Genomic DNA, 27,949 nt, shown 5'->3' with positions numbered 1-27,949 from the left:
AGATATTTTGGAAGCAGCCACTTGGAGTTCTGTGCATACCTTCTCCAAGCACTACCACCTACCTCTATACTCCAAAACTAGAGCAGCTTTGCCACTACAGTCTTGCAGGGCATCCTGGCTCCTCCTAGTTCCACCTAGTGCCTGCCACCCCTTTCGTAGCTTTGGGATTCTACCCATCTGTTATGACTGCAGCTGTATGCACGATGAACATAGTACAGTTTTGTACCTACCATAAATGTAGATGTTCGAGTGCTAATACAGCTGCAGTCCAGGTTTCCCTCCTTCCCCTCTTGGGACAGGCCTATAGGCTAACGCATCCTCATACAACCTGATTGGGGTATTCATTTATGATGTATTTGCTTGCAACTACTGTATTTTGATTATATTGCACTGCTTTATTACACAAATTTATGTATTGCCTTCCTTCTGGGGGCATCTGACATCTGGGGCAAGAAAAACTGAAGAAAATGGCGTCGGCTGGTTCCTTTATACCCCTGTCGCACTGACGTCAGGGAAGAAGCGACAACAACCGACGTCGGACCTAGACTTTGGAATTCGGCCGACCGAGGACCCGCCTAATGGCAGGAGAACCCATCTGTTATGACTGCTGCTGTATTAGCACTCGAACATCTACATTTATGGTAGGTACAAAACTGTACTTTATAGCGCACGTTAAAGGTGGGAAAATTTTGAAATGATTTATTGTGTTCTCGTTGTTTTATATCACAAAAACCTGGCATTTTAACAGGGGTATGTACATTTTTTATATCCACTGTACCTTTGAGAAGTAGATGCCAAATAAGAGTGGACTCGTCATGGAGCTCTGAGGTCACTGTCAGGTACCAGTCTCTTAGTGGAGGTGGTATCACCAGTCTTGACTTCCTGGGTCCTGTCTGTGAGCCAGCTGGCAATCCAATGAGTTATGTAGGGGTTTATGCCCACGTTCTGTGAGTTTGTCAACTATACATAAATGAGATATATTAACACCTTACCCAGGTCCAGGTATATGGTATCCACCATTTTCCCCTCATCCATTGCCTTGATGACCTTTTTAAAGAAGTCCATTAGGTTTAGTAGGCATGATCTTCCATTGACATAGTCAAACTGGGTTAGATTAATTGTCTGAAGGTTGCTTTTGTCTTTGTTGAAGATTTCCATGATAATTTATTCCATTGCTTTACATATTAAACTAGTTAAACTAATAGATTTGCAGTTTCCGGGGTCAGTTAATGGTTCACTCTTATGAAGTGGATAACAGTTGAAGTCTTCCGTTTTTGTTCAAAGCCTGTTTTGAGGATGTAGTTGAAAAGTTACTGAAATGGTTTTGATAGGTCATGTTTCCAGCTATTTAGGGGGCATCCTGGGATATTGTTGGATGCCTTGAGGCTGTGTTTTTGGCCTTGGCAAGTGCCGCCAGGACTTGTTCGCTGTTAGTAGCTGGGGGGGGGGCTTATGCTAGTAAGTATTTCATGGAGGGATGCAGGGGGTGGAGTGGCGGTGGAGTTTGAGCTGAATTTGTCAGCCAGCAAATTTGCTGTGTTGCTGTACTCTGAAGGTGGCATCATTGACCACCAGTTCAGAACACCTTTGAGATATCAGACATGGCTGTAGAAGGCATTGTGGTTGTCTTTTAGCCTGTGAGGATATCTTGACCTCATAATTGGACTACCTGGACTTAAAAATAAGCAGGGAACTTAAAGGACTAATAATTAGAGAGTTCTTATCATTATGGGAGTTGCTTTTCCTGATTTTAGTTGTGAATTTTTTTCCTTTTATTATATTACCTATTAAGGTTAGGATTTCACCAGTGTGGTTTGCTTTTAGTGTCTGTTTTATGCTTGCTTCTAGTAGGTACAGCAGCCTCTCTGCAGTCGTTTACATGACTGTACAGTTTCCCTGTGCACAATTCTGCATAGATTGATGTGAACTCAGGGTTGGGAGGGGCATTGAATTTTGATATCCTGTCTCTTAATATGATGTAGTTTGCTTTGGAATAGTTTCTAACTCTTACTGGGGTTACCGAGTTGATTTTTATTTCAAAGGAGACAGCTTTGTGGTCCAAACTTACCAGTGAGGACGTGACACTGGAGAGGGGTGCAGCACTTTCCCATATTGGTGAGTGCCAGATCCAGTATGTTTGAACTTCTGGTACGTGTGCTTACTATCTGGTCAAGGATGTTTGTGTTAATAAAGTCCAGGAATCATTGTGCCTATGAGCATGAGGCAGTGTATGTTTCCCACTCAATATAGGGGTAGTTAAAGTCTCCTATGAATAGGGTATTTGGTTTAATGGTGAGTGTATCCAGTAGGTCTAGGTACGAGCTGTGGGATTCTAGGGACATAGAGGGTGACTTGTAGCTTGCTAGGATATGGTGATTTGCGCATGGATAGATTCCAGGGCATCATCCTGTTTGACCAGTCTAGAGTTATGCTTGTTGCTAGTATATTATGACTCCTCCACATTTTGTCCCTGTCTGTGCAGCTAATGGTCTAAGCGTGTGAAAGGCACTGATGCCATGCACTGCTAGAGTGCTTTCTGCAGATTTAAACCAAGTCTTGGTAATGGCATGGATGTTTATATTCTCCAGAGTGAGCAGAGCTTTATGGTGTGGAGTTTCTTGTTTAGGTTCCTAGCACTGAGCGCAGTATCACCTTTAGGTTTCTTTGGGTTTTATTTGCTATGTCAATAGGTTTGTCAACTTAGGCATTGCCTAAAAAAAGTCTCTAAGGATGTAGTGTGTTAACAATGATCTCCAGTGCTGACAAATATTGAATCCCCCTGGAAGAACACCAGAAACCAATCCAATCATTGAAGTCAGTCCTCTTTTATTCATACTGTGGCATCATCCTTTGGTGAAGGTAGAATGCTGCAAGGCACATACCTGCCTGAGATGCATATTCAGCGAGATCAGTGTCTCCCTTCATATAGTCCATGGACGTACATTTCAGGTGGTTAATTCCCACATGAACCATGATAGAATCATACTGGTTACCTGTGGTAAAGTGGTGTGTGTGTGTGTGTGTGTGTGTGTGTGTGTGTGTGTGTGTGTGTGTGTGTGTGTGTGTGTGTGTGTGTGAGTGCGTGATAGATACTTGGCAGATCTTGGCACCAGAAAGACAGCTAACCATTATCCTGTCTTCTATAGCAAGAGCCCTGGGTAATTTGATGGCTTGCCCTATGGGCCTTGCTGTGGGTTTCAGTGGGTGTAAGAGTATGTGTGGTTTTGGTATTGCTTTTCGTGAGTGCATTAGAGATTGCTGAGAATAGATGTTACTGTTTATAAGTTTGAGAATATTGTTTTTTTTTTTTTGGTGCCTTAGAATAGGTTGGTCTAGATGTGTGGTAGATGTAATGTGTATGTTCTTGACAGCCTTGTTTGTATGTGAGAGGATTGTATGTGTGAATCTCTTGCATACTGTTTTTTGTAAGGCTTAAAAGGTTGTCTGTGAATGAGGCAATTGCTATATTGTCTCAGGATGCCCATGTCTACCAAACTGGCTACGGAAACATTTGAAATTGCATGGCAATGTTGTCTCGATCTGCCTTTGGGTGGTATACTGTAGTTCATGGACTAGGTTATACAGATGTCTCCTTGGATGGTCTCTGGGCTTTGCCATATACTAGGTTAGATTTGCTTTATGATGTTATAGTAATGCTGTTTAATATGTAAACTAGTTGCTCTTAAGTTTTTATCCACACACTGGCTTTATTTTAGCCACACCAAGTTACAGGTTTCAGTTCGAAAGGGAGTTTATGAATTTATGTTCTGGGTGTTTGTTTCTGTACAGCGCACTGCTAACCTCTTGATATAATGGAAAGTTTACTTGCAAGTGTAATGCTGCAGCAAAACTTAAATTACCTTGACAGGGCAATTTCAAGTACTAGGAACCGTTAGGATGATTTAAAGCCAAAATCGAGAAATAAAGCAAAAATAAAACAGTAGCACTCAACACAGTTAATTGAAGTGCAAAACAAAATAAATGTCTTATTTGCTAACGATGAAGTAGAATTAACTGAGGACCCCCTCATTGTGTGGCTAGGATCTCAAGCAGGTGGGAGCTGTGGGAAAATGAGCAGGAGACAATTTGTAGTAAGTACAATACTGGTTTGCTGGTGTGCACATAGTATTATGGCTATATGGAAAACAATGGGTAGAAAAGTAGTTAACTAGATTACATAACAGACAATAGCAATAAAAGAGGGGAGGCAAGGACCTTGGAAGTCAGATTACAATAAGGGGTGGAAGGCAGATACATAGACTTTTAAGACCACAACAAGAAAAGGGTAGGAGGGTTGGGGAAAAATTCAAAGTGGAGCTCAAGTACTGTGATTAGAATTTCAGGAACTTTTAGCTTAATGCCTCATTGGGGTGGGGCAGACTCAAAGAACAGGGGAAGACAGTAGCAAGGTAAAGATATATATATATATATATATATATATATATATATATATATATATATATATATATATATAAAGTAGTAAAGTAAAAAATCTGGAGCAGAATTCACAATGCTGCCACTACTGCAATACCAGCACAGATTAAGGTACCCAGTTACTGGAATACAACTTTAAGGAGGAATACAGCTATAAAAAATACTGAAGCACAAACCATGAAGCAGAATTCATAGTGTTGCCACTACTGCAAACCTGCCATAGACTAAGGTGCCAAACCATGTAGGAATGTACTAGCAACACTGTAATCAATGACTAAATGAGGCTCATATCCAGCAGATCACTGTGAAAGAAGCTACAAGATTGTCCAGACTGGGTTCAAAATACAAAAAAAGCTGCATTTAACATGCAAGTCTACTGACGGAAATAGAAATACAGTATAATGTGTAAACAAAGCTAAAATCTTGCAGTAATGCACAGTTTTCACACAGCTACAAATGAAACTATAAAACTAAGGTCCCCAGAACAAACTAAAAAATGTAAGCAGATAAACTGGCAAAACGCATACATATTTGGAGTGTTGGTCTATTTTGTAACCTGTGCTGTTATCGGATGTCTTTTTTTCTAGATACACACACAGTTCGCTAGAAACATAATTTCAAAATCCGTCAGGTCTGATGTTCCATTTGTTAGTACCAATGGTCATTAGTACCAGTCAACAGCTAAAATGCTTGTAGGTTGCCAGGCAAATTTACCCTTTCCCATCCTGCTTCATGCATCTTTCATTCTCAAGTTCTTTTTTGCCTTGCTGTGAGTTTAGACAGATGAAAGTGGCTCCAGGGCATTTTTAAAGAAAACAATTAGTTATGTACTCACCATAACGATCAATGTATGTGGTCCATCTCTCCTACATTCCTTACTCACGGATTCTTGGCTCCGACTCGGCCAAATCTTTCTAGCACAAAGTCTCTAATTGGCTGGGCTAACCCCGGTATCCCAGGGTGCACCTTGCCCTAGCCCCAGATCTTGTTTGCAATCATAACAATCATAACACTCATAACCCATACTCCATAAACACTGGAAGAAATCCAGCCAGATAGGGGAACAGATCACTGACCTTGAAGGGTCCACGGAGCCAAAAATAATTCTTCCAATTCCTCTAGGAAGGGGGCAGGTGGGAGGGTACGTAGGAATGTAGGCGAGATGGACCACATACATTGATCGTTATGGTGAGTACATAACTAACTGATGTTATGTGGTCCTATCTCGCCTACATTCCTTACTCACGGGTCAGCGTCCCCAGCACCTCTATCCTGGGAGGCTCATAAGAAGATACTCCTGAGAACCGTGGAACCAAAGGAAACCCGGCCCCTAGAAGCCACGTCCAGCTTGTAATGAGTAATAAAAGTGTTGGGAGAAGCCCAAGTTGCCGCAGCACAAATATCATCCAAGGAAAGCCTAGCATGGAAATCTACTGACGTAGACATAGCCCTGGTAGAATGAGCCTTGACGGGAAAGGGTAAAGTTCTGTCTGCTGACGAGTAGATGACTGAAATACAGTCTCTGATCCATTTTGAAATAGTGCACTTGGAAATAGGACAACCTGCTCTGTTCTCCGAAAAGGACACAAACAATTGATCAGATTTCCTAACTTGCTTCGTCCTATGTAAATAAAATCTCAGTTGTCTGTGCACATCCAACTGATGAAACCTGAACTCTGCTTCATTGGAAAAGTTCGGAAAAAACACTGGTAGCTCAATAGATTGATGAATATTGACAGGGGATGACACCTTCGGAAGAAAAGACGGGTTAAGCCTGAGAGAGACTCTGTCCTTGTGAAAGTCCAAATATGGAGGTTTAATGGACAAGGCTTGAAGTTCTGATACCTTCCTGGCCGATGTAATGGCTATCAGAAAGGTCGTCTTCCAAGATAAGAATTTTAAGTCGCAAATGGCACCCAGTTCAAAGGGTGGTGAAGTAATAGCTTGTAGCACAAGGTTCAGGTCCCATGGCAGTGCAGGCTCAGAAACTGGGGGACGAAGTAACCAAGCGCCTTTTAGAAAGGCTTTACAGAACTTGTGGCCCATAAGAGAGGGCTCATAAGATATGTGAAAATTGGAAATTGCGGCCAACTGTACTTAAATGGTAGCGGGCGAGGAGCCCTGACGGAACAACATGGCTAAAAAGTCCAAGACCGACGGAATAGGGGCTATGAAGGGATCCAACCCTTGGGCCTGAGCCCAAATGGAGAATCTCCTCCATTTGCTGGAATAAATCTTCCTGGTGGAAGACTTATGAGAAGAAGACAAGATGTGCACCACTTCAGGAGAAAAAGAATGTAGCCTGACTAGGGATGGAATTGGAGCAGCCAGGCTGTCAACCTGAGGGTTCGCAGGGATGGATGAAGTTGTCCTGACATGTGAATCAGGAGGTCCGGCACTGGGTCCAGGGTCCATGGACCGTCCAGTGCGTACTGTTGAAGAAAGGGGAACCATATTTGTCGAGGCCAGTGTGGAGCAATAAGAATCATCCTGCTTCCCAAGGATATGACTTTCTGTATCACTCTTGGCAACAGAGGAAACAGAGGGAAAGCATAGACCAGACCGGGGGGCCAATCGTGAGCTAGAGCGTCCCTGGGAGATTCCCCCTGTGGGGGGATCAGAGTGAAGTACTTGCTGCATTTGGCATTGAGGGGGCTGGCGAAGAGATCGCAGCAAGGCTGACCTCACTTTTTTGAAAATCTGAACCGCCACTCGGTTGTTCAGGGACCACTCGTGAGGCATCAGAATAGCTCTGCTTAGCCTGTCCGCTATCACGTTGGACTTCCCCAGAACGTACGTTGCCACTAGAAACCGTTGGGAAGACACTGCCCACTGCCACACTCGCATGGCCTCTTTGCAGAGGGGATAAGATTTGGTTCCCCCCTGCTTGTTCAGGTACCACACTACGGACATGTTGTCCGAGTGAATTGCAATCGTTCCCAGGGGTAGAGAGTCCTGGAGTGCTCACAACGCCAGAAACACCGCTCTCATCTCCAGAACATTGATGTGCAAGTGTACCTCGTGGTCGTGCCAGGTGCCATGGACCGTCCTGCCTAGATAATGTCCCCCCCACCCCATCTGGGAGGCGTCCGTGGTCACAGTGGCCACTGGAGACATAGTGACCAAGCTCCTTCCTCTGTCCAGATTGGAGGAGCATAGACACCAGAGGAGGTCCTGTTTGCATCGCTCCATGAAAAGTATCAAGTGGGAAAGAGGAAGCTTTTGAAAGGACCTCTGAACCGACAGGAGCCACTGTATGTGTAACCTGGCCAGAGGTACCAGCATGATGGTGGAGGCCATGGATCCCAAGAGCTGAAGAACTAACCTGGCCTGAACTTTTCTGAGTGGTAACAGTGCGTGGATCTGAGACTGCAACACCCTTATCCTGTCCTGTGGCAGAAAGGCACGCCTTTGAATAGAGTCTAGATCTGCGCCTATAAAAACATGCTGTGAGGGCTGCAAGGCAGACTTTTCCCAGTTCAAAGTAATTCGTAGACATTGGCAAAGTGTGATGGTCATCTCCCTGGCTAGAATGAGCAGATGCCTGGTGGGGGCAGCGAGAAGCCAGTCATCCAGATACAGAAACACCTGGAATCCTAGACGTCTCAGGTGAGCTGTCACCACTGCCAAACACTTGGTAAACACCCTGGGGGCTGTGGTGAGACCAAAGGGCAGGGCACAAAACCGGAAGTGACTGGCTCCTAGCCGGAAGCGTAAATGACTCCTGGATGCCTTTCCCATTTTGATGTGGTAGTAGGCATCCTTGAGATCGATGGAGCACATCCATACTCCTTTCTCCAGCAGTGGAAAAATGGACTGAAGTGTGACCATTCGGAACTTGGACTTCAGAACGGAGCGATTCAGTCGACTGAGATCCAGAATGGGTCTCGGGTCCCCTGTTCTTTTCGGCACCAAAAAGAGTCGTAAGTTCCTGATCCGACATGGTCTGAGGGAGACTGGTTGGATAACTCCCTTGTCTAGCAGCTTTGCCACTTCTAGTGCTGCTTGATCCCATTGACTGGGTGGAACGTCTGGGATCCTTCTGACTGGAGGGGATGTCAACACAAAGGGAATAGTGTAACCTCCGGTAACTATTCAAAGCACCCAACGATCCTGGATGATGCTCTCTCAGGCTTCCGGATGCAACGAAATTCGGCCCCCGACTGGCTCCAGAATAGCACAGCCGGGCAACACCTCAGGAACGCTGGAAGGAAGAGCTGCAAAAGGAATCGTGGTCTCCCGAGTTGCGGGGATCCCCTCTGCCTCTAGGACGGCTTCTTCCAGAATAATCCCCCCCCCCCCTCTGTGTCTGGAGGGGGACTCACCTTGAGCCGTGGGAAAGGACCTCTGAGACTTTTTGAACCACATTTTCCCTCCTCTCTGAGCCTTGGGATAAGGCCTAGAAGGGAGAGAAAAATGGGCCCCTGTGGCAGATAGGGTCTTTCCCTCCTGTTTGCATCTGGTGAGTGTGTCTTTCACTTTGGGTCCGAAGAGAGAGGGCCCATCAAAGGGGGTGTCAGTGAAGGAAGACTTAAAGGCCTCCGCGAAATGACACAGGCGCATCCAGGCTTGCCTTCTGAGAGCTACGCCTGAGCTAGCTGCCCTACTCGCCCCTTCGGCTGCATAAGATATGAGCCTCATGGACGAGTTGACAATGGACCCTAGGGTAGACAACTGGGCGTTAACAGTCTGTGCTACCGCCTCAGGCATGTTACCCATCAGAGTATCTCCTAGCTCCTTCAGGAGATCTCTTTGGAGCCGAGTGAAATGACAGAGGTAATTCAACGACCGTAAGGTGAAGGTCACCGAAGACAGGGTACGCTTCCCATACCGGTCCATACTCCTGGACACCTTGTTAGGAGGGTGGACTGAAGAAGAAGCCTCTGCAACTTCCTGCTGAGTGGCTGCCGCCACCACCAAAGCATCTACCGAAACCCCTTTGGTAAGAAACTCTTTGCCCTGGGGAGCAGACAAGAACATGTTTGGACGTCTGGGCACCGGTTCCACGGAATCAGGATTCTCCCACATCTTTCGACAAATCATGTCCAGGAGTTCATCGAAGGGTGGAGACACCCAGGAGGCGGGAGGGTTGAGCTCCGAAGGCCTTGAGGAATACCGACTCCGACTCCTCAGAGGGGGTCTTGGAGGGCCAGTTGCCTCTCTGTCTCAAAATGTCCAGGATGTCGGAGAAAGAGACATCATCGGAGGACGACTTGGGGGACCCCTCTGACTCCTCAAGGTCAGTATCGGAAGTGAGTGACTCGTCCTGGGAGTTGATGTGCTTCCTCTTGCACGACTTCTTACTAGGAGGCTCCTCCGGCACCGACTCTGAGGGGCCTTCAGAAAGTAGGGGACCGCTCAAGGGGGGTATCCCCAGACCTTCGGGCTCTGCCATCCATGGAGAGGGGGGCATCAGAGGCTCTAGCCGGGGTGTAAGGGGACAGAGTGACCGATCCAGGTGATGTACCTGACGACCTGGCCAGGGCACTCCTCTTGGCCTCGAAGGCTGGTCCCCCCAGATCAGAGGACTGACCAGTCTCCGAGACCACGATCGGAGTCGAGATTCCCCGAGCCAAAGCACCGAGAGGGAGGCTCGGAACCGACAGGAGTCCCGAGGCATCCCCCTCGGGTCCGACTGAGGAAACCCGAGTGCCGAAACCAGAGGACGGAGCCGACCTGGTAGGAGCCGAAGCCGGCTCCGATAGACTCACCCGGGGTATCGGAGCGACACCAGAACATCACTCGGCACGGGGCACTCTGGCTCTGACGACACATGGGTGTTCGGAGGAGGAATCATCGATACAAGCATGGGAACCGGCTCCAGAACCGACTGGGTCGGAGCTGAAAACAGTTTTGCTAACACTGCCGACTGTAGGAGCCTCTGAACCACCCTATCCACATCCAAATCAGACAGCCTAGAGGATTTGGAAGAAGTAAAAGGAGATCTAGATGTCCCGACTGGAGATTCATGCCTGACACTGGGTGACCTGCTCCAGAGAGGTTCCAATAATATCGGAACAGATACCTCCTGCGGCCCCAAGGACAATGGAGCCGAGGAGGTAGTATCCATATCAGAGTCCTTCTCCTTCTGCCCCGAGAGCAATGCAGCTGAGGATGTAGTGTCCCTTTCCGAGACCTTCTCCGTCGGCCCCGAGGACAGTGGAGCCGAGGAGGAAGTATCCAATTTACAAACCTTCTCCGATGGCTCTGAAGAAGCAGACGGAGCCGGAGATCTTTTTTTGGCCTTAGGAGGCTTAGACTTGGTACTAGAAGGTGGGGACGACTCCAAGGCCTCTTCAAAGGAGGGCTTGATCAGACCCTTCAAAATCAGTTTGTTTTTATGTTCCTGCAGTACCCTAGGGCTAAAAACATGACAGAAACTGCAGGACTCTTGCAAGTGAATAGCACCAAGACAATAAACACAGATGGAGTGCCCATCTGTAATGGACATTTTATGGCCACATTTAGTACACTTCTTAAACCCAGAGGGTTTATGTTCCTTCAGTTCTTTCGACATCGCAAGCAACCGCGCCACACACAACTGACAGAGTCAAACACTAAGGGAGGGCAGGAAGACCGACAAACACTTGACAGGACAGGGAAACTCTAACTTAAACGCTTCCTAAAAACAAATTTTTAACCACTAACACAACAGCAAATCACAACCAGGAGGACACAGGTGAGGACTAGGTCCTCTAACTTAAACGGGCCTAGCCCGCGAAACAGTAGGGATACCACAAACAACTAAACTCTCAGCCACAAGCAACAACTATTCAAGCACGAAGAATAGCTATGAAAATAGCTTTTGTAAAAGGAGACTGCTAAAATACTAAAAGTATTTTAAAAGGGTACTTAGCCACAGCCAAGCGAGACCACGTCCTAACTCTACGAGCGGCAAACGAGATCTGGGGCTAGGGTGAGGTGCACCCTGTGATACTGGGTTAGCCCAGCCAATTAGAGACTTAGTGCTAGAAAGATTTGGCCGAGTTGGAGACTATTCTCGGCTCCGAACCCATGAGTAAGGAATGTAGGCGAGATAGGACCACATAACATCTTCTGTTTTGATTGAAAACATAACATGTTTAAGTATTTTTCTTTTTGTTCATTTAATCTCTTCAGTTTTTCATAGGGTCATAGGAGAATAGTAGGCTAACATCTGAAGAACCCTTACAAGCCTAGCCAGTTTTACCCAGATTTTAGCCAATTTTCCATCTGTAGTGGAAAGATGACAAGGGTCAACAACCAGGTTTGACAATTTTTACAGACTACCTCCATCTATAAGGGACGTGAGCGCCAATCCAGGAGTGAATTTGTGATTTCCCATCCATTGGTATAGATTGCGGGTGAAGATGGTCAGGGAAGGATTCTGCTTCACAGGAATAGGAAGCCTGTTCCAGAGGAGGGGCAATCTCTGGGACTCATATCAGTCTCCCTAGCATAATATTTGGAGCGGGTAACCCTTGTGTAGTTAGTTTTGCAAATATGCAATGTTTCCATCAGGGCTGGGTCACAGACAGCCTTGAAGGTCAGGCAGAGATCACCCTCAGTAATTGGTAGGAAACTGTATACACTGATATGGCTTTTAATTAGTCCGCATATGACAAGTTGATTATACTCTGTGTTTTTTTATTGAGAAACCCCTGAGGATGCTACAACTGTTGAAAGTGCCTGAAACGCTTTATTCCTTTAGAGTGTCCACCAGTTTATACTCGGAGTATGAAAAGCTGCATGGGCCATTTTCCTTGCAGCCTGTGATTTGGAGAATCAGGCAAGTTGTATATTTATTTTTCCTAGGAGACAGTTTTCTGCCAACTGCAGCTGTCTCCTCTGCAATATCAGACCTTGGGATGTCTCTTTCACTGGTGTCAATGCTTCCACTGTAGCATTACCCGGTGTTAGTTATGCTAGCACTTATTTACACTGTGTCAGCACCAGCTTTTTTAATGCTGGGTTTTTGAGAATCAGTGGTTCACCCTGTTTGCCGTGGGAAACATCAGTGTTTCTGACACTGGGCTGTAGGGTTCCAAAGTACACTGTTTTTGCACTATTTTCTGACACTGGCAACCCTGACATGGGCTGTAACACAAACCTTTTATTAGGTTCCTCCTTACAGTATCTTGTGTCCCACTGTGTAACCTTCCAGCAGATCACACTACAATGGCAGTTTATTCAGCCTGTATGCTTACCTGAACCCAGGACTCCTTTTATGTCTTCCATTCCTTAATTGGGAAAGAGGACCTTGGAGTCCTTGAAGATTAAACCACAGAGAAAAGGGCCACAAAGCCCTTTGCTAAGATAAAGCAAATTGATCCTCCCTTCCACAGGCATCCCAGTATTTGAGGAATATTTAAAAATGATGCAGCAAGGAGGCGAACCTTGTGACACCATCTGATATCTCCATCAGAGAGAGAGATTGTTTGGTCTGCTACTTCACCCTCACAATTCTTGTGTGTCCTTCTCTTTAATAGGCATTTTAAAAGATGCAGCTAAGATGACATGAGAAAACCCAGACACAGTAGTTCCTATTCCTGAGAAGACGGACAAGATTTTCCACCATCCAAGAGAGTGCATAGTTTGAGCAGAGATTTCTAAACCAGATACTTTCATTCTTACAGCAGTCCTTTGCAAGGCTGCAGCACTCAAGAACTTGGCTGTCTATCCCCCAAACAAGGAATCCAGGGACTGTGACCGTTGAACTGTTTAACTTATTGGGCATAGTTATTTATTTGTCTCTGTTTACTGGAAAGTCTGACTGGGTAATACCCATTCTCAGTGGAGGCCCAGGAAGAAATGCTCCATTTGCTTACATTGTATTATACCAAGTTCTGGTTAAATACTGAGTAGTCACACTTCTATTTACATTTACACATAAACAGGAGTTCTATATGTACATCCTAAGATTTTACAGAAGTGGAAGGTGCTAAAGGGAAAACCCCACATGCAACTTATTGGATTGTACAGACGGCTGTTAAATATAAAAGTTGTTCTCGCATTTCAGTGAGAGGTTGAGAGTATTCTGTTTAAAGAAAGTGTTTGGAGAGTATCATACCGTGAACACAAAGTCTCAACCTTGTGGTGAGCACATGCAGGACCAGGACTGGTTTGTCGGAGAGTTTTATTTGTGTGTGGATACTATTCCAGAGTTTAGCAACATATTTGGAGTAGAGCGAATAAATTTCCAAATACATTTGGCAGTTGAAATGCAGCATGTGGCTGAGGAGTTGCTGCATGACCTATTTTAGGGAAAGCAGATTCATTCCCCAACATCCTTATGGTGTGTGTAGTTTATAATGTGGCAGATGTGGCTAGATCAACAGGATCCAACATTGCTGAATACCATCATTTTGGTTGCAGCTACCATTGCTCACTGAGGATGCCAATGCAGTTTTCTTGGATGTATCTTTTAGGGAACCTACTGTACAGAACTGAAGTCTACCAGCACCTTGCAAAATATGAAGGAAGATGGCCAGACACTTACTTCTGTGAGTTTGAAGTGCCACCCTCCACAGTATACCTTTGCTAAGGCAAAGAGGAGCCAACAATAGAGTGGTTTCTGTACGGTCCACAATAGCAGCATGAGGGTGCTGGAAGCAGTCGGTCCTCTGTCTGCTTTCCAGCAGAGTCATAGACACAGGGGAGGGTTGTTGGTGCCTACCAAAAGGCTTCAGTCAGTCCCACTATAGATTGTAGCAGTTCCTCAGGCCTTGCCTAACTATTCTACTGTGGAGGCAGTTGGGAGACAATTCTGCCTACATATCAGTGCCTGGAAGAGAATCTCCAAACAAAGATGGATAACAGGGATAATATTCTTTGATTTCTTTACTGCCCTTGTCATGCATCCCACCCCATCAAAATGAGTAGCAAGGGGGGTCTTAAAGCTATTAAAAAGGATCCATTCAAGAGGCCAGCAGACTAGAGTGTCTTATGATTTTATACCAGATTCTTTTTTGAGATAAAGAAAAGAAAGGAGCTTCAAGCTCAGTTTAGATCAAAGAGCCTAAGTGTCTTCATTGGGAAGTAAACTTTTTAAATGACCATAATGCTGTCCATTCTTTTCTGCTTATCAGGAGAGCTGATATGTTCTTTGGCTCTCCAAGATGCTTAGATTCACATCAACATGGCCAAGGAGGCATTGTGGTTTCTGCAGTTTCAGGTTGGAGGCAGTCATTATCAATTCAAGACTCTTACCTTCAGTCTCATCTCAGCTCTAAGGTTTCCCTATGGCATGCAGCAGTTGCTAGTGCAATGCACATTCCAGAAGAGGCCAGATGTCTTGCAGGCAGACTTTAAAATCTTCTGATGTCCTGTTAGTGTCTATCTCCTCTGGGATGCTCCAATATTTGCATCCTCTGTGCTGCCTTAACCAATATCAGCTGTCCCAGTTTATTTTCCCTAATCTTTCCTTCATTGATTCAGCACCCCTACGCTATCATCCTTGCTGGTAAGATCCGACCATAAAGCGGTTACTTTCGAAGTCACCATCTCCCCTGACCCCCCTATAGCTAGGGTCAAACAAACAAAAACTTCTCCAAAGCTGATTACAACCTCCTGGGGGAGCCCCATCCCCCACTGTAGGAACCGGCACCAATGTCCAAATCTACACCAAAGTACTATACGAGCGTTTATATAGATGCATGGAATCAGGAATACCTGACAAGACGAAGTCATCATCCTCAAGGAAGAGTAAACCTGTCTGGTGGACATCTGCAATAAATAAACTATATAACAAAAGGAAAAAAATTGCTGTCCAGAACAAAGAAGGAGCAGGTGCCCAATTGGAAGCAATCTCTCTTTAGCCTGAACAAGCAAATAAGAGCACTAGCGAAATCCTCTAAAGCCAATTTTGAGTCCAAATTGGCCACATCTACTAGAGATATTCATAAGGCCTTCTTCACATATGTCCGCAGTCTCAAAGGAAGTACCCAGATCTGTTCAGAACTTGTGGTCAAGGACACCACATACACAAATGCTGTAGATATAGCCAATCTACTGGCTGACAGATTCAATGAAAACTTCTCCCCTCTGCCCCCCCCCCCCCATCAGTAAATCAGGACATCCCCAGTACCTGACCCCACCCCTTATCTGTAGGAAACAGCCATCTGAAAGGCAAAAAAATACAGCTTCCATGGGACCCGATAACATCCCAGGCTGCATCCTACATGAACTCAGGCATGAACTTGCAGCAGCATTAGGCACCCTATGCAACCAAAGCGTGAGTACTGGCTTTGTCCCAGCTGAGTGGAGGACTTCCACTGTCATCCCTTTACACAAAGGTGGAGCGTCCACCGAACCAGGAAATTGTAGACCCCTCAGCCTAACAATCCATTCCATGGCCTTGCAGATCAGGCTAATTGTGGACCTCATTAACAGGGACATTGGCAACCTCCAAACACTCGACCCCACACAGTTTGGCTTTGTCAAGGAGAGGTCATGTCTGTTAAATCTGGTTGACTTCTTTGAGACAGTTACCAAAGCCATGAACGAGGGGAAGACGGTACACACCGCTTACCTTGACCTGGCCAAAGCCTTCGACATTATTCCCCACTTGGGCATAGTAGATAAACTCTCTCAACTAGGCATCAATCCATATGTTACCAGTTGGGTAGCAAACTGGCTCACTGATAGAACCCACCTATTCAAAATGGGGGAAGCCACCTCCAGCAGTAGACCCGTAATGAGCGGCTTACCCCAGGGTTCGGTCTTGGGGCCTCCATTATTTGGGATATACTTCTCTGAGGTGCAGGCCAAAACCAGAGGGCAATGGCTGATCAAGCTTGCAAATGACTGCAAGCTAGGCACAGTCATTCCCCAGGTGATGTGGACATTCTCCAAGAGGGTCTCACCCAAACAAATGACTAGTGCCAGAAACATGGCCTCAAACTGAATGCCAAAAAATGCATCATCATCCCCTTTGGGGAGAGTGATGTTCTTACATATTATCACATTAATAACAACATCCTAAGTACACAGTCAGTAGTGACGAATTTGGGCACCCAGGTTGATAGCAACCTGACTTTTGACCACCATGTTGCTTCCATTGTATGGAAAGCTTTCTTCATGGCCCACCTCAAGTAAGCGTTTCTCATCCAGGGACAAAGAGGTCATAAAATCCCTGTACTCTTCACATATAAGGCCAATTATTGAGTCCAACGCCCCCTTTGGCATGTACCTTTCAAAGCACATGCAGCAGCTGGAGAGACCACATAGGTTCCTCACCAAGAGAATCCAGGGCCTCAAACACCTACCCTATACAGGCTAAAAGCCCTGTCCCTCTACTCAGTTTCATACAGACTCCTCAGAGGTGACTTCTGTCTGGCATACAGAGCAATCTCAGACCCCGCCTTGATGGGACTGCTGCATATTTGCAAGTCAAGCTCCACTCGAGCAACCTGTATGTGTGACCGCAACCTGGTCTGTGATATTAATAGGACTTGTTGGCAGGACAGATTTGTGTCCCAGCGACTCCCCTATCTGTGGAATAGACTCCCTCTCCATGTCAAGCAGAGTACCTCATTATCCCTTTTTACGCACAACCTGGATAACTGGATGGGAAACATAAAATACACTCCTGGGATTCCATCTGTGGCCTTCTGGACAGGGGCTCTGGGTGCTGATTTGTCTAAACATGGGCTAAACACTTGGCTAGGCTTAAAAGGGCCTCAGGGTCAGTAGCCTAGTAACCTCCTATGATGGAGTAGCCCACAAGTTGGCAAATTGCCTGCTTTACACTTCTCCCATTTCCTCTAACTGTATTAATTCAATAAGACAAGCACCTCAGGGCAAAGATAATTTTAGTAGCCCCTTTGTAGCTAAGAAAAATATGGTTCCCTCTTCTGCATCTCTTTCTGCTGCTGAAGGACATCTGTCTACATCAGTTCACCCTTTGGGCAAGCCCCACCCAGACCTTCATTCTCTTGGCTTGATGCCCTTCCTTCTCCAGTTCCATTGATAACAAAAGATCCAGACTTTTCCCTGAGAGTAGTTTCTGTCATTTTTTTCCCTATCAGTGGCCTTCTACTCAGAAATATTAATGGAACAAATGAACCTGCCTTTCATGTAGTTAACTCAAAAACAAGGGTGTGGACACCTTCACTGTTCTTATGTTCTTAGTTTTTTCTTACCTTTCTCACCTTTGATATGTGCTGAGTTACTTCTACATCAAGGTTCGTCTAGCATCCATTTCACGCTTTTTGGTCTGCTCTAAATTCTTTTTCTTCCCTTGCCTCTCTGTCTCTCTTTCTCTCTCAGGGTTTGTAATGCCTTTTTGCAAGGTATTTCCTTTGTCACCACCCTGCCCCCAGGTTAAAGACTGTCACGTCATAAGACATGTATCTCCATGTCAATCAGAATACCTCATTATCCCTTTTTAAGCACAACCTGGACAACTGGATGGGAAACCTAAAATACACTCCTGGGATTCCACCTGTGGCCTTCTGGACAGGGGCTCTGGGTGCTGATTTGTCTAAACATGGGCTAAACTCTTGGCTAGGCTTATAAGGGCCTAAGGGTCAATAGCCTAGTAACCTCCTTTGATGGAGTAATCCTAGCCCACAAGTTGGCAAATTGCCTGCTTTACACTTCTCCCATTTCCTCTGACTGTATTCATTCAAGAAGACAAGCACCTCAGGGCAAAGATAATTTTAGTAGCCCCTTTGTAGCTAAGAAAAATATGGATGTTATGTGATCCTATCTCGCCTACATTCTGACTGATGGGTTCTGAGCTTACTATATCCCAGGATGCACCACTACCAGTCCCCAGATCTCTCGAGCTGGCTGAGCTAAGTAGTGATTATTTTCACTAACTTTCTGTCAGGAATCTCTTTATTCTTCAACAAAAAGCTGTTTTAACAGCTATTCTTGTTTGGAGAAATTTACTTAGTAATTTCTTGTGTTGTGAGTGTTGACTAGAGTACCTCTTGTGTGGAAAGGCCTTTCCGGTCTTTTTGTTGGTTGTTAGGTGACTCCTTTCTGTTTAGGGATTTGGATCCATCTATTACTGATAGTTTCTTTTCTTAAAAGAAGGAAGAAGCAGAGAAAATTTGTTTCTAATTACAGTGTTTGTACTGTGTTTTGGAATGTCTCAAGTTCCTAGGCCTTCAGGCTTTAAAAAGTGCACCAAGTGCAACTTTAAAATGTCTATCACAGATGATCACTCTCTGTGTTTATTGTTTAGGTGCAAAATAGTAGAGGTGAACGGTCTGCCTCGATGCCACCAATCTCGACTCCTCTGGCTTGGGCGATGGCTGGGGAGCATCGGGCGAGTCATCTTCATGCGGCTCACTGGTTTGAACGATGAAGAGGATATCGCTCAGACACTTCCTCCCTCGGTGGCAGTCCTCGTACCCGATGAGCTAGTTTAGGTATTCGCGCGCGCCCGATGGTCATCGGTAAAGCACCGAACCGGTCCTAGCCCTTGGGGCCGTTGGAAGACCATCTCGAACCGTTCCGGTATCCTCTGGAGTCATCGAGTCCAGGAGATTTGGACATAGACGAAGTGCTCCAAGACTGTTCCAGTCCCAGTCTTTTCAAAATTTGTTTTCGGCTCGACCCAGTTGGTTTGAACCGACGCTCGCCATGTCATTGCCATTCCTCCTCGACCACGGCCTCCGTCAGAGCAAGGTGTCGGGCGGTCAAGCATCTTAAGTCGGCTCAACCCTTACTCTCCCCGGCCTTGGTCGAGTTTGGTACCGCAGACTTCTTCGGCTGGACCGGGGGTGATGTTTGAGGACCTATGCTGTGGTTCGAGACCTATGCCCTCTGGTGCCCGGCTCGCGGGGACTTCGTCTGCTGTCATGCCTCGGCCAAGGACTTGGGCGAGTGGGCTGCCGGTCTGCCTCGATGCCACCAATCCCTCTGCTCCTCGGCCCGGGCCGATGAGCAGGGCGCCGAGGCGAGTCATCTTCATCCGGCTCCACTGGTTTGGGCGATGGGGTTCAATCGCTCAGACACTCCTCCACCGGCGCCCGAAGTCCTCGGGCGCCAACCCGATGGGAAGGCTGGATTTGGGTATTCCTTGGCGATAGTCTTCGAGTGCGCCCTCGGGCGGTCCCTAGCCCCTTAGGGCCGTTGGAAGACCATCTCGAACCCGTTCCAGTATCCTCCTAGGTCATCGAGGGATGTAAGATTTGGACATAGACAGGTGCTCAAGGGGCTGGGTTCCAGTCCCAGTCTTTCAAAATTTGTTTGGCTCGTTTCAGTTGGTTTGAACCCGACAATAAGCCACCAGCCCATGCCCCATTTCCTCCTCCGGCCACAGCAGGCTCGTCCAGCCAGAGTGCTGCTCCGAGACGGTAGAATCTTGAGGTGGCTCCAACAACTACTCCAACCCCGGCCTTGGTCGAGTTTGGTACCGCGGACTTCGCCAGGCGGACCCGGGGTGATGTTTGGACCTATGCTGTGAGTTCGAGCCTCCCTCAGTGCTGCCCGGCTCTTGGGACTTCCGCTCTGCTGTCATGCCTGGGGGACCCGGACACGGAGTCTCTGCCACTGTGGGGCGTGGCAGAGGCTTCAGCGTCAGTCCATCCTCTAATAGAGTCACAAGGGCATGGACGATGCCGGGGCGTACCCTGACTTCAGCGACGCTGCTGAGTCCCTGAATTATTTGGCACATTTACCGAGCCTGAAGGGATCTGGGTTAGCTCTGTCGAGTCCCTCTCAGGTAGCTGATCGATCGGAGTTGGTATCGGATATTATCTGCTTCAGTTTCTAACTTCGTCCATGAGGCTCATTTCATATCGCGACGTGAATGAGCACAGGCGTGGCTCTGGAACAAACCTGGCTCGTTGTCATTTTGCGGAGGCCTCTTCCTTCGCGCCGTGACGCTCCTTTGAGTCCTCTCTATTTGGACCCAGGTTAAAAGAACCTCTTACCGCTGTGAGCACTTTATCATGGGTGCCACGTTATTCCACTCCCTTTCAGCCTTATCCCAAGGAGGAGGAGGAGGAAGATGTGGTTCCATAAAATCCGTAAGTTTTCCCTCCAACAGCAGGAAGATTCCCAGAGAGGGAGCGGAAGGGCGGAAATTTTTTGGCCCCGCCTTGCGCAGAGGAAGTGACAGAGGTTGCTGGAGACCAGACCCGCGGAGTCCTTCCATTGTCTTCAGCCTCCCACACTTCATGAGGGATTGCCGGCTGTGTGCTGAGCTGGAGCCAGTCAGTGCCGTTCCTACCAAGCATCTAAAAGCCATCACTATCATCACTCCGGAGATGGTGCCCGGTTAATGCCCGGAGGATTTCCATTCTTTACACTCACCCCCACCGTCAAAATCCGGACCCACCTCCCAGACCCAGGGAGTGCAGCCGCCAGGAAGCTTTAAAGCTGCTAGAGCTGCTAGAAAAACCCGGTCCCCACAGTCCAGATCCGGATCCGGAAATTACTCAGGAGTTCTTTTGAGTGCCAAGACAGGGGACCTGGACTGAATATTGGATCTCAGCAGACTAAACCAAAACGTCCACGAAAAAATCAAAATTCAATCTGCGTTACAATCCATTTCTCCCATTTGTTGGAAGGATGTTTGGATGTGCTCCATAGATCTCAGGAGTATATAGCAGCTTCAGCCTGGGTCCCCTCATCAACCCATTATGATTACAGAAGAAGCGTAAACGAGACCTCGCTGGTGGCTTCACCCGTCAATCCAGGTCAGGGGGGACCTTTTTTTATCCCCTCCCTCGGTGGCCACCCTGGCGGATGCCTCCCAGACAGGGTGGGGGGCATTGTTGTCTGGGCAGGTTAGTTCAGGTGTGTTGGAGAGGAGGTTGTACTTCTGTCCCTACAGGCTCTCCACAAGTTCTCAAGGCATTATAAGCTATCCACACGAACAACAATGGGGTGGTCTGGTATCTAAACAAACAAGGAGGGATCTGCTTACCCCTTTGAAGAGGCCATGAGAGTGTGAGATATCAGGCTGCCAGCCCCAACGCTTCTTGATAGCGACAGGGAAAAGGAAAATAATATATTGCAGAAGACAGATTAAGCAGGACAATTCTCCCTCACGAGTGGTCCCTGAAGCGAAACAGTAGCAGCTCAGGTTTTAGAAGGGGCCTAGCCCGGCTGCGAGCGACCTGTTGCAACACAATAACAAAGTGCAAAGGTTCTTCTCCCTCCTTGACTCATCCAGGGGGAGGCAGCGTGATCTTCTCTGCACAACCTTGGCAACAGGGCTACTTTATGCCTTTCCTCGGTTCCACTTCTCCCCAAAGTCATTCAGAAAGCTGGGGTCCACAATGATATTAATTGCTCCAGATCACGTGCCTGGCCTGCGCCAGGTATAGTTCCCTACCTGGTATCGCGATTGGGCGATCGCAGGTTTGATCATGATTTGTGCTTCGTGCCTTAACATCTTCCCCTTCGTTTTTTCCAAAATTCTCCAATGAAGCAGAATACCATTCCAAGCTCGTATTTCTAGAGAGAGATTTAAACTGCTGGTCAATCGCCGCACACTTTTTCTTTCCACCTACTATTGGATGGCGCATCTAAAGAGCGAGCATCATTTGGTTCCACGGTACTCAGGAAGCAGCCAATCAATAAGAGATTCTCTTTGGCATAAGGCGTCGAAGGAGCCGAGGGATCCGCGGCAACCCATCAGTCAGAATGTAGGCGAGATGGATCCCAATTCCCCCTTTTGCATCCCTTTCTGCTGCTGCAGCACATCTGTCTACATCAGTTCACATCAAGGCTCGTCTAGCATCCATTTCACGTTTTTTGTTCTGCTCTAAATTCTTTTTCTTCCCTTGCCTCTCTCTGTCTCTCTTTCTCTCTCAGGGTTTGTAATGCCTTTTTGCTAGGTATTTTCTTTGTCACCACCCCGCCCCCAGATTAGACTGTCACTTCATAAGACATGTATTGCATGCTTGAAAAGCTTACTCTTCCACCCTACTAACCTTTAACCTCCAAAGACAGGAAGTTCATGTTTTGGAAAGTAATTTTCTTAGCAGTGTTATTTAAGACATGTGATTGTCCGAGTTGAATGATTTTTCTATCAAACCTTCTTTCTCAGTTCTCCACAATGTTCAATGTAGGCAAGTATTCAACCTCAAAGCCTTTTATAGGTCATGTTGGAGTTTGTAACTATTTAAATTCAGATCATGCACTGTCTATGAACCATTCATCCAAAAGCTTTTTATGTCTGTGTGCTGCCTGCTTTACCGATATTCAGTGGCAAGGCATTTCATAGTCTACCTGCTCTACAATGGAATAATTATTTTTTATAGCAGTCTTAGGTACTGGTAAACCTACAAAAGTGCTGCTGTTCCTTTTAACAAAGGTGTGTTGTATAAATTCAACACCCAGTGTGAAGGACAGGTTTTCATTGTCATGACATGTGTCAAAAAGGCTAAGATCCCCCTAGCCAGCCTGTAACCTGTAGAATAAAAAGATAGCTTTTTAAGCCTATTCTTGTACCCATTATCTTTTAATATCAAGTAAACATTTTCTGAGTTCTTTGTAATTTTTCTTTCTGTGACATGCAAATTATAGCACAGTATTCTACATCCGGTCTAACAAATTAGCCTGTAGAGGAGAATCATTACTTTCACATCTGTATCCATTGTTAAATGTATATCAGATCTAAGAAGCCTATCAAAGGTTATCCTCAAGTCTCTTCTGTCTCCATTTGACAATACACAGTTACTCAGCACACAAGGATAGCAAGAGTTATTGTATCCCAAATATAAAACCTTACATATTTTTGCACTGAATAACATTCATTTCATCATGAACCAATCATATAAGGTATCTTTAAACTCCTGTAACGCTGCCTGGTCTCATAATAGGTTACAGCTGTCCCTATATTAATATTAAAACAGTTCAACATTGAAGCAATCAAATTTAAATAAGAGCCAAACTCATCACATGGTCACCGCCAGCCGACCATATGATGGTATAAAATCTAAGTTCAGTATAATACATAACACTTTAAATATCTATAAAATACATATAAAATTGTATAAAAAAATAATATAAAATAAATAAATAATAAATAGGAAACTTCAAAATTTAGTATGTTGTAGTTTAATTAGGATTGGTTTCAAAGTCACAGCAGTATTAACACCAGACAAATGGTCAGCAGCTAATCCCAATATCCATTCATATTCTTTAATTTCAAGGAGGTTATTGACATCTCTGCCTCTCATAGATGTATGCACCATGTCCATCACTCTAAACTTAAACTTGTGGGTATCACCATTAGTTTTAATGTTTAAATAACGCGTTCTTTTCATTACTTCTCCTAATTTCAGATTTATGTTCTATAATGCATTCTTTTAGTTTTCTTGTAGTCTTCCCCACATAAAACGAGGGCATTGAGTACAAGTAGCCAAATAAACCACATTTACACTAGCACAATTGGCTGTGACCTTAAAGGTATACACTCTTTCTGTAACAGGATGGATAAAAGTCTCACTGCCTTTACCAAAAATGTCAACGCTACATGTGCAACCCAAACAATCAAACGTACCAAACCTCATGTTAATTTGGGGGTTATGCCTACTAGTAAAATCCTTAAAACATAATTTATTTTTCAATGTTCTCATATTTCTATATGAGAAGTAGGGTCTGGGTCCCAACGCGTTTTGACTTCTGGTAATGCCATCAAAACAACCCAATTTTTTTCTGTAATATGTTTAACAGAATAGGTTTTGGCATTAAAGGTTGTTACATATCTAATTCTAGCTGTGTCCACTCTATCTTTCTCCAAATCCATATTAGACACTTCAGCCATTGTAAAAATAGGTCTAAGCAACGTGTCTCTCTCCTTTATAGTTTTATCCCTCAACTCCGAAACCAAACCCAAGTCATAGCCACAATTCAAAAAGTCAGTTTGCATTTCCTCGAGTTGTTTCAAGAATATAGAGTCATCAGGGTTAAGTCTACTGACTCTACTAAACTGTGCCGTTACTATCCCCTTAAAAACATGAGGGGCATGCATACTGCTCTTATGTGTATATCTGCCAGCATGTACATCCTTTTTATGTATGCTAGTATGTATTGTGCCCTCTTTCAATTCTACCTGTAACTCTAGGAATGTTACAATACTATCAGAATACTCCATTTTAAATTCAAAAAGCTAGTTGTACCGTTTAAATAGTTAACATAGTTGCATAATTCGTCAAATGTTCCCTTCCAAATAAGGAAACAATCATCTACATATCATTGATAAAAACAAACATTACGAGTTAAAATATTGACGTCACTACATACATATTTTGTTTCCCACTGATGGAGTACTCTGTTAGCATATGTATTGGTGACCGATGTCCCCATCGCTACGCCTGTTAAGTGCAAATAAAATTGATTATTAAACAAAAAAATACTGGTAGTTAAAACCAACTCTGACCAGGAACAGATGTTCTGTACTTGTCTAGCTGGTAAAGATGCCAGCATGGTCAAAAAATCCGGAATGGACTCAATCCCATGGTTATTGGGTAGGACCGTAAACAAAGATGAAATATCCAGGGTCACGAACAAATAATCACCCTGGTGTAACTCACTAGTATGTAAGCTTTTATACCAATTCCTTAACTTAATAAAATCAGTGGTATCCTTCAAAACATTCTTACAATTTGATAGAAGATGGTGCAGTTGCTTCTGTAGATATATAGAGATAGGCTCAGTTATCCAGCCATTGCCAGATACTGTGGGTCTCATGGGGGTTGTTCCAGTGATTTGTGTATCTTTGGTAGCCCATAAAGTTGTGGAATAACTGGGCATGGGACCGTGAAAAAATGAAAAAGATCCAGATCAATGTCGCCATTGATCTGTAATTCATAGATCAGCATATTCACATTACTTATACATTTCTTGACATCCATCGGTGTAATACACTTAAAGGCATTTTCATCCTCTAGCAAAACTAGCATGGATTGCACATATTTTTCACGGCCCATAATTACCACTGAACCCCTTTGTCTGCTTGCTTGATTACTGTAGTGTTGTCAGTTTCTAGCATCCTTAAAGCTAAAAATTCTTCATAACTCAAATTATAAGATTTCTTCTTACTATACTCTGAATGCAACTTTCTAAAATCAGTCTCACATAAATCATGAAATGCAGTAAGGACAGGTAAACTTAGCGGTATAAATGTACTTCTTCGTTTACAGCACAAAGATGAATTAGAAACAGAGTCTTCAAATAATATTTTTAAATTAACGTTCCTTACAAACTGTTTTAGATAAGTTAATACAGCCACAAGATCGTTGGTAGCCATAGGTATAAAATTAAGTCCCTTCCATAATAAGGATATATGCGGTGCCTCTAAGGCAACGCTAGATAAATTCACAGTACCTTGTATTATCGTCGGATTATTTTCCCTTGGCCCATTGGACTCTCGTCCTTCCACTTGATTCCACTCAAAGACGGACTCCGTAAAGATCTGCCTCTCGCCGTGCTCCGTTCCTGTACTTTTTCCGGATAGTCCAGCTGAAAATGCTTCTGTGAAATGTTTAAAATCAGCTGTCGACTCTTTCTGCGTTCTTTTCCATTTTCATTTTCAAATCCCATTGCTTCATTTGTAGCGTGCATTGAAGCACCAACATCCAACGGCTTAGACAATGCAAAAGAAGCAGAAATAGTAGGTGTGGCTTTAGACGAGTCAGGTGGTACGATAGGAAGATCAGTAGGCGTCACGTCACTGGTATTCGTGACTGCTGTTAAAATCATCCAGTTGATCTAAAAATTTACGTGGACCATAAGTCTTTTTATAAATAGAGTCTTGTTTGGGCCAGGAAAAGATTTGGCCCTTCTGGAAATCCCCAATATCCCTTAATAGCTTACTTTTTTTGTTGCCTATCATCCAATGCTCATAATCTATATTAATATTAATTAACCTATATTAATATTGTCAGCAAACTTGGTGATGGAGATATTTAATTGAGAAAGAAATTTGGATATAAATTTGCTAAATGAAAAGGGTGTCACTTAGAACTAACATTTCCCTTATGCCCAGAGGTGCTGCAAAGTCAAATAAGAACCCATCTTATTTCTTGAATATTGCAATTGTGCTAAATACAACCTTTTTTGTATGTATGTCTAGAAGTAGCTCAGACTTTGAGAACAGAAAGATAAGCTTCTTCTAAGATAACTTTTTATTTGATTTTTACCTGTCTTGATTTAGTAAACAAATAGGGATTACAAAAAATATCTAATCTTACCCTTTCCGAGATAGTTAGCTAATTTCCATGACTTCTGTCACAATTAGTATGGAAAGTCTCTTCCTGTGACTTAAAAGGTTCAGTCAGATAAAGGTTTGGCTGATACCAGCACCTTCTTCCATAATGTTGCAGCTTTGTCCTTCCTGTACATTTTCATGCATCACTACAAGCTGGAAATTTTTACAGGCCCAGATCTTCTTTTGGTGCTACTGTTGTCTGTGATATGTTACCATAATTGTGGCCACCCAGGAGGTTTAGGTAAGGACTGTGTTCTGATGGTTACTTACCAAGTATGTACTTATTTGGCATCGTACACTCTACTCCCAGGCTTCACTGTGCTCTGGTTGTCTTTCTCCTCAGTTTACTTTATTTACTTTTATCTTCAGCTTAGTACTTCATAATGAAGAATTCCAGATTGAGAGATACATATGGATGGCATATAGAATAGAGGGTGCCTGCTGTGTGATTCTAATGCCTGCAGCATTTTTCTTTATGGATACCAGAGACAGACCTTCAGACAAATCATTATAGTAAGTACATAACTTTCATTTATCATAGTGTGTTTTATCTTTCACAGAGAAAAAACTGTCAGATGCAGTTGTCTGGATAACAGGAGCTTCAAGTGGAATTGGAGAAGAGTTAGCATACCAGCTTGCTAAAATAGGAGCTAAACTTGTCCTGTCGGCCAGGAGAAAAAATGAGTTGGAGAGAGTCAAGCAAAGATGCCTTGGTAAGTGCAAGCAATACTGATGAAAGTATTTGTCTTTACCATTTTCCTTTTCCATAACAGAGTTCACCCAGCAGTCTTAATAATGCAGACGTTTCTAATGAAAATGGGAGGTGTATAATGAATTTGCATGACAAAACAACTCCGTGAATATGAAATTAATCATTTTGGGAGATTTCTGTCCCAGCTTTCTTTTTGTATTTATTTCAGGCAATTTACTATTTTTGAATAGGCCTCTTGTTGATTATGCAGACTTTTAGGTTTTCTAGCTCAACCTCCTGTAGCATATTTCTGCAAACTCAGAAAAATACTCTTCAAAGACTGTATTTAGCTTTGGAAGTACCACTGACTGAAAGCATGGTGGAGATTCTATCTCACCATACCTACTCACCACTTCTCTAACTTACATTGTAATTGGATGTACATTAGGGTGTAAATTATAAGAGTTCCGCACCGCTAAGTAGATTGAAATGCACTGCCTACAGTACATATGATCATCATCGTGCCTTCTTTGGAAAGGGTCACCTACAGTAAATCTTGATAATTTGAATATACATCCCTCCTAACTCATATCATCTTGGTTTGCTTTTGAAATAGCAGTGCCTTTTTTCCTTATTTTAAAATTTATATTTAAATTGGGGTG

General features: G+C 44.6%; 1 protein-coding gene across 1 annotated transcript in view; it reads left to right on the top strand.

Moving 5' to 3' along the window:
- Window positions 1–27,949, top strand: part of DHRS7 (dehydrogenase/reductase 7) — a gene marked incomplete in the record, with an annotated part of 522,126 nt that overhangs the window by 122,243 nt on the left and 371,934 nt on the right. The window contains 1 exon segment of the mRNA XM_044074467.1: window positions 27,157–27,309. Coding sequence (XP_043930402.1) covers window positions 27,157–27,309 — 153 coding nt within the window.

The sequence above is a fragment of the Protopterus annectens genome, chromosome 6.part0 (genome assembly GCF_019279795.1).
Source record: "Protopterus annectens isolate FY-2018-M chromosome 6.part0, PAN1.0, whole genome shotgun sequence".
In the NCBI taxonomy this organism is placed as follows: domain Eukaryota; kingdom Metazoa; phylum Chordata; order Ceratodontiformes; family Protopteridae; genus Protopterus; species Protopterus annectens.
This window is presented reverse-complemented; position numbering and strand designations above follow the sequence as displayed.